The following is a 7,774-nucleotide window of genomic DNA, read 5'->3' as shown; positions in this document are numbered from 1 at the left end:
TGCGCATATTCAATTTATTTTTCCAGATTATTTCGAGCTGACCCCGAAACGAAGACCTTCTTCAAAAGTTTCAGGATCATGTCAGAAGAGGAGTTTTCAGCCAGCTATTTGTTCAGGGCACATGCCATTAACCTGATGGCTTCCATCAACCAAGCAGTGACGCATCTGAAGCAGCCAGAGTTGGTGATCGTCATGATGAATAAGCTAGGAGAAACACACGGCAGGAGGCAAGTGGAAAGGAAGCATTTCAATGTGAGTATTGCCGATGCTTTTCGGAATGTCAAAATGACAAGTAGATTAATAATGAAAGAAATAAATGAATATCAGGGGATAATTCACACCAATTGACCTATTCCCAAAGTAAGCTTAGCAAAGCTTGTGTTATGGGTACTAAGCAACGGATAAATATAATTATATAGATATAGATACATACTTAAATACATATTAAACACCCAATACCCGAGAACAATCATTCGTATTTTTCACACAAATACCGAATCGAACCCGGGACCTCAAGCTTCGTAGTCAGGTTCTCTAACCACTAGGCCTTCTTGCCATCTGAGTGGATCCACGGAATAGAAAAACAAGAGCAAGTGACATGGAAACAAAAGATGCTGATCATAAATAAGTTCAACTGAGCACAGTTATGTCAATTTCGTTGTCAATTCAAGCAGTAGCGGCGTTAGGGTAAGGCGCGGTGGGGTGACGCCCAGGGCGCCCGCGCCAGACTTAAAGGGGTACTTATACTTTCTAGAAATTTTCCAAGAGTTTGGGGCTCCGTGGAAATCTCGCCCAGGGCGCTGGAAGTGCTTAAACCGACACTGAATTCAAGCAGCATCTGGTAGTTCTGTAACTAGAGTGTAAATAGAGTGCCATTGGAAGGTTACGTATAGAGTTCAACAATGTAATATTTTTACCAATTTTAGTATTTCTGTTTACAAGTGGTCAATTACAGTATTTTCTTTTATCCTGACATCTTAAACACACAATAAGCTGTGATAGCTTAATGGTTTGACCTATCGCCTCTCAAGCAGAGGATCGTGGGTTTGAATCCAAGCTCTCACCTCTGATTTTTTCAAATTTCGTTTTTGAAATTACTTGAAAACCACGCGCTGTACAGTGGAGGAAAACATCGCGAGAAAACCTGGGTAAACCTGCGAAGCAATTCAATGGTATGTGTGAAGCTTCCAATCAGCACTGGACGCCCGTGAGAACTACAGCATAAGCCATCTAATTCTGTAAGGATATAAGCCCAGTAGTGGTACTTATAGTCTGGGGTTCAGGGGAGCTACTACGGAATTCGAAGTTCGTATCGTACCGTCCCTCTCACTCTCGTATCAAATAATATTAGCGTCAGCGGGACGGCAAGATACGCAGTTCGAATTTTGCACTTCGTTGTATGTTGTATAGGTCCTAGAGTGAAATTCATAATTCTTCCTTTTTTTATAAACGAAGAATGTATGTAACTACATTGTTATAAATTTTAAAACATTGTGCAAGTAAACTATCTATTCTGTGATACAAGTTTTTCCACCAATTACGTAGTTAGTAACTTAATAAAATGACTTGCATAAACTTGGATCGGCTAACGTCAGTAAAAAATAAATAATATTGAGACTCTGATTGCGTAGTATAAATAAACACGGCTCATTTCTATTTTCGGAGCGCCAAGAGGGTAGTCCTCCTATGTTTGGCTGTCAAGGACTCTTTTTTTGCATTGTTTTACCTTTAAAAATACTTCTACTTTTATTGTACTCCACGATAGACTAACATCGGTTTTCTAGCCGTTTGCATTTGACGGCGTAGGTAGGTATTTAGGTTCTTCCCATCTCAGATTAAATCGAAATCGCGGTGAATATAACATTAACTATTTGAATCGTTACTTATCGTAATTTATTGTATCTACTCTGTTTATTAATTATTTTTATTATTTATATATTTGATTCACTCTCAGGATGAGAGGGCTCGGGCCGTTGTTCCCACGCGGCCCAGTGCAGATTGAACCTTAGACACACCATTGAATTGCTTCGCAGGTTTTTAGAGGTTTCCTCACGATGTTTTTCTTCACCGTGAAGCTCGCGGTAAATTTCAAATAAATTTTGCACATAAATTTCGAAAAACTCACGAGGTGCGTAGCCGGTTTTGTTCCCACGATCCTTTGCTTGAGAGGCCATATTTATCTTTGTGTTACTTTTGTATTTTTTGTGAATTTAATTTAATAATGAATTCCTTTGCCTGATTCCACGATATAAATATAACTTTAATTGTGAAAGGTTCTATATTAGTTTTAGGTTTAATTTGTTGAATTATACCTACCTAATAAGTGATACATGTATCGGTAAATACATCAATCATTGTGAAATGTACACTGAAAAAAAGGATAAGTAGCTGAACTAGCTTGGCTATTTGATGTTTAGCCAAAATTGACTAATTAAGAACCAAAACTATGCTAATATTAAGATTGTTTTTTGGAATCTTCTCAGAGACCTATCAGAGAGAGAGAGAGAGAGTTTCTTATTTTTCTGGTTTTTCTGTGCATCTATATTTCAGTTTGTACTTTCGATATAGGTTTTACGGGATGACCGTAAAAGTAACAAACAAATTTGGAATTGAAATAAAAATACAAACAGATTCCAAAAAAACAATCTTACTTGTCGGGTGAGCGGTTAGTTCCGATGGAGTGCCGAAAAGTTTCTCGATGAGGGCTACGGCATAGATGTCGCTAGTGTCGCTGCTTAAGTGGCTAAATAAGAAACAACGCAAGCTGAGATATGAGGTGCATAGGAGAAATTCGTGTCTGTATCGTTGTCCAGCGGTGGTGTAGCGGTATAGCACACGGCACGGAATGCCGAGGACCTGGGTTCGATTCCCAGCGCTGGTCTTATTTTCTGGTTTTTCTGTGCATCTATATTTCAGTTTGTATTTTTGATATGCTAATATTGCAAAACTGATTTTGTAAGACACTCAAGTTATACAAGCAACAAATTCTTTTGATACTGTTTTTTCAGGGTAAGCTGCTGCGGTGAATAATTTGCATTTTTTGTTACAGGTAACAAAAGTAGTATTAGTCGGTATGTTACAGGACCTGAAACTCAGTGCAGACGTCATAAATTCATGGGACAAGTGTCTTGACTTCCTGTTTGAACATATATTCGCGAAACTCAAAATATTTTAAGGCATTAGGTACTAAAGACCAATAATCCTAGCACACGCGATTTGAACCAAGCAAGCAATAAAAATAAAGCGTGTATCCTTTTCTACCCAGTTAGCGTTGAAAAGTGATGGATGCTTTATGTTGAAGACATAGTGTGCTTGGCCTAGTACCATAAAAATGCCCAATATGCCCATACAAATACAATACAATACAAACTCTTTATTGTACACCAGAAATAGTAAACGATACAGAAAACAAATACACAGAGAGAAATTTTAAGGTAAGCAATAGGTGGCCTTATCGCTTAAGAGCGATCTCTTCCAGGCAACCTATACTGTTACCATACCTATAATGTTAAGTTAAATTCGTCATGCGCCCGAGTATACGTTAGAGTCAACGCCGTTTACTTCTCTCTCTAACGTATATACGTCTCTAACTCTATTACTCTCTAACGTAGAGCAGCGTCCCTAAAGTTGACTGAGGCTTACCTCAGCCAGTAGTTCATTAACAGCCTACTGTAGATGGACTTAAGGTAGGATACGTTACATGCCTCTCGGGATAGTAAAAGATTTAGGTTAAAAGTAACATAAACTGCTGTGATTAGATAATAGTAAATAGTTTTATATACTTAGACATAATTAAATAAATTTTAATACACTTTGTTGAATTTCACTTTACTTACCCCCTCTAAGAGATACTTTTCCCTAGCAGTAAGAAGCATACTAATTTAAAATGTATACAGAATATTTCAGACATTTGGCTTAATTTAATTGAACGCTCATGCATAGAATTTTGAGCGGAATTTTTAAATTTAAAATATAAATAAATAGATATCACAGGACACTTGACCACATTGACCTAGTCCAAACTAAGCACGCTTGTACTATTGGTACTAGGCAACGGGATAAACGTGTTTAAATAGATAAAAACATACTTAAATACATATTTAACGTCTAAGACCCGAGAATAAACATTCATACTCACTAAGTATTCATACAAATATCGAACCCTGGTCATCAAGCTTCATAGTCACGTTCTTTAACCACACGAATACGATCGCCAAGTGCCGAAAAAGATTTACTTACACTGGTTTCCGTCAAAGTAACCTTGAAATTAAACTGAAATTATGTATCGAAAATACGAACTGAAATATAGATGCACAGAAAAACCAGAAAAATAAGACCAGCGCTGGGAATCTTACCCAGGTCCTCGGCATCCCGTGCCGCGTGCTATACCGCTACACCACCGCTGGACAACGGTACAAACACGAATTTCTCCTGTGCACCACATATCTCAGCCTGTTTGTTTCTTACTTATTTAGTCACTTAAGCAGCGACACTAGCGACATCTATGCTGTAGCCCTCATCGAGAAACTTTCAGCATTCCATTGGAACTAACCGCTCACCCGGATAAGAGAGCAATCAAATTAAGATTGGTTTTTGGAATATTTTTGTATTTTTTATCCCGTAAAAGTCACAAAAATTTGGAATTGAAATAAAAAATATAAAAAGATTCCAAAAACCAATCTGAAATTATGTATTCAAATAAAATAGTACGCGTGCTAGCCTCTTAGGTCAAAAGAGCATACTATTACATCCGTTGCGGTGAACTGAACACCAGGCACCCAATTTCGCTGAACCCAATTAACCCTACCCTTTTGCCTTTGGGATGCTTCGAGCTAATTATCACATGGGGATTTCCTCAGAGCAAATTCTTGCCGTTTCCTTCCTAGATATCAAGAGGAAACTGTCTATAATATATAGAAGTGATTAATTTTAATTTAACAATAAATCATTACATATTTTTTTCAAGAATAACCTAAGACATAATAACAAAGCTAGCATAAAAATAATGATAGGTACCCGAAAAAAATTTACACATACTAGTTTGTGACCTTTTATCAGAGTGCCTTTTATTATTTGTCCATTACGCTTTTTATTTTATTTTTATGGGCTCTATTAGGTAAGGGTACCATAGTTATTTTAACATAATCATTCAACCTTTTGAAGACGGGTATAACTACATCAAAAGTTAGTCTAAAAATGCTATCTGTAAAGATATTTTAAGCGAATAATATTTAAAAATCAGAACCAAAGACTTTCGTGTAGTCGGATGGTGAAATCATTTCACTTTAAAAAAAATCTTAGATTTCGTTAAGCAAGCGTATTAACGTACATAATAATAAAAATGGTACATAATTTCTTATACTTTTACTAATAAACTAATGTGGAACGAAGGAGTCGTTAGTAGTAGCGACGAACATTGCAGCACCAGACGCCACTAAATATTGGCGTTACTCAAGTATACAATTTTCGGTTGGTAAATTAAATACAATAACAATACAATACAAATATTTTTATTAACAGGAACATATTTGATACAATACTTACAGAACATATCGATCAGACTTCAAACAAGGTATCTTGGACGCCTGGTTAATCGTTTTCGCTTCTGAAAAATCTGAGATTAAAGTAAGGCTATTGCTAATAAAAGCAAATAATATGTCAATTTGATATTTGCCCTCGCCATACAAACAAAACTTTTCTTATAACATATTTGTGTGGGGGAGGCCTATATATTGTAACACTACATATTGTAGTGCTTGCTTCAAAAGTAAATATTAATTTTATCGCTTTGAAGACAATAGCCTATTGTTACATGAAATAAATTTCGCAAACATTGTCAATCCTACGAGTATACAGTGCAACAGTATCTAAAGTACAGTCGAGTTCATAAACTTGTGAGCAAAAATTTGATCAAAAATATCTGAACACGCTTCTACGCCGTTAATAATAGAGTCGTGTTCAGATATTTTTGATCAAATTTTTGCTCACAACTTTATAAACTTGACTGTACCTCAAGTTGACCCCTTGTTCATAAAAGTGACCAACCTGTTAAAACGAAATGTACATTCTGTCTTTACTTTTTGCAAAGCCAAATCGTCCGGGTGGATCAAATAAATTTAGCTAATTTCCGATTAAGGAAACTAAAGTAGATATGTTGTATTTTTTAAAGTATTAACCTTAGCGGTTAGCGGTTTACTTTTTAGTTGTCTTTTTGGCGGCGTTCTTTTGTCGGCGTTTTTTTTTTCAGGCTTTTTTGTTGTCGGGGTTTTTAAATTTTAATTTAAGTTTTTTTTATTTCATGTTTTTAAACTGGTATTTTTTTTTTCTAAAGTGTACTAGTTGGTGTGTGTAGGTGTGGTGTAGGGGTTATAGCACGCAGCACGGATTGCTGAGGACCTGGTTTCGATTCCCAGCGCTGGTCTCTTTTTTCTGGTTTTTCTGTGCATCCATGTCTCAGTTTGTGTTTTCGATGTACTAGTGTATTGGATATCCTGGCTGCAGCATCAGCTCATCGTGTTGCCACCATTGCATTGTATGTAGAATCCAATACTGATCAAAAGGAATCCAACACGACATATCTGCTATTATTTATTCAAGAGTATACTGGTGTGCTGAATATCCTGGCTGCAGCATCAGCTCGTCGTGTTGCCACCACTGCATTGTATGTTGAATCAAATACTGATCAAATCGAATCCAAACACGATATATCTGCTATGGTTTTATCAAGAGTGTACCTACTAGTGTTCTGGATATCCTGGCTGGCTGGCTGGCAGCATCAGACCGAGAATTTCATAATCTTGCATAGTTATATAGCATACATGGGTTTTTCAAATTTTAGGTCCCAAATATGTTTGAAAGTAAAGTAAATACCCATTATACGTCTAAGATTCCTACCGCAGCGAACAAAAGAGCTGATGATCTTGAAACGGCTGAACCCATTTTGATAAAACATGTCTACGAACCATCGCTAGAAAACCTTCATTAAAATAAAAAAAACCGCATTCAAATCGGTCCACCCGTTTAAGAGCTACGACGGTGCCACAGACAGACACACAGACAGACACACAGAAAGACACACAGACAGACACACATAGCGGTCAAACTTATAAAACCCCTCTTTTTGCGTCGGGGGTTAAAAATCGAAGTTCGTATCGTACCGTCCCTCCGACGCTTATATTATTTAATACGAGAGTGAGAGGGACGGTACGATACGAACTTCGATTTTCGAATTTCGTAGTAGCGCTGCAGCAACGAACAATAAAACACCTATCGCCCGCCGCCATACAAAAATTTCAATCCTCGTCTCGCCTCTCCGGTGGAAAAGCACATTGAATTTATACTCTATGACGGAAGCAATACGGTTATTTTTACAACAACAAATATTTCAATTCAAGTCTCGCAACACTCAACACTTATCTTCAAATGCTTAATTTCCACGAAGATGCGCTAGGAGAGAATTGAAAATTTGCCATACAAATGTCAACTCTCGTCTCGCCTCGGTGGAAAATCACCTTGAAACAAGGGAACACCTATGAAATCAAAACCACCCCCTATTAAACCACACGTGTATAGCAGCTACGCGGTATTTGCATGGTGATAAACGTATTTGCACAATTACCGATAAAATAGGATGAAATATTAAAGTGACTGAAAAAGACTGAATGTTAATTAACATAAGCCAAGTGTTCACTAATAAAGGAGTTAGATCCGCCTGTAAAACATGATAGCACGTTGAACTATTATTAGGTCAAACTGGGTCAAGTTCATAATAAGC

At 37.0% G+C, this 7,774-nt stretch overlaps 1 protein-coding gene across 1 annotated transcript; it reads left to right on the top strand.

Moving 5' to 3' along the window:
- Nucleotides 1–3,792, top strand: LOC141428579 (uncharacterized). The gene is made up of 2 exons (XM_074088586.1): nt 1–252; nt 3,050–3,792. The coding sequence occupies exons 1-2, from the start codon at nt 79–81 to the stop codon at nt 3,173–3,175; spliced, it is 300 nt and encodes a 99-aa protein (XP_073944687.1). The 5' UTR covers nt 1–78; the 3' UTR covers nt 3,176–3,792.
- The last annotated feature ends 3,982 nt before the right edge of the window (nt 3,793–7,774 follow it).

Source organism: Choristoneura fumiferana, chromosome 6 (assembly GCF_025370935.1).
Source record: "Choristoneura fumiferana chromosome 6, NRCan_CFum_1, whole genome shotgun sequence".
Taxonomy (NCBI): Eukaryota; Metazoa; Arthropoda; class Insecta; order Lepidoptera; family Tortricidae; genus Choristoneura; species Choristoneura fumiferana.
Note: the sequence above shows the minus strand (reverse complement) of the source record. Positions and strands in the feature narration are given on the sequence as shown.

What these genes read in the sequence shown, in the direction of transcription:
- LOC141428579 (XM_074088586.1), top strand. Translation starts at nt 79, where the DNA reads ATGTCAGAAGAGGAGTTTTCAGCCAGCTATTTGTTCAGGGCACATGCC. An exon ending in TGGAAAGGAAGCATTTCAAT is followed by an intron (nt 253 to 3,049) that starts GTGAGTATTGCC and finishes TTTTTGTTACAG; the next exon opens with GTAACAAAAGTAGTATTAGT.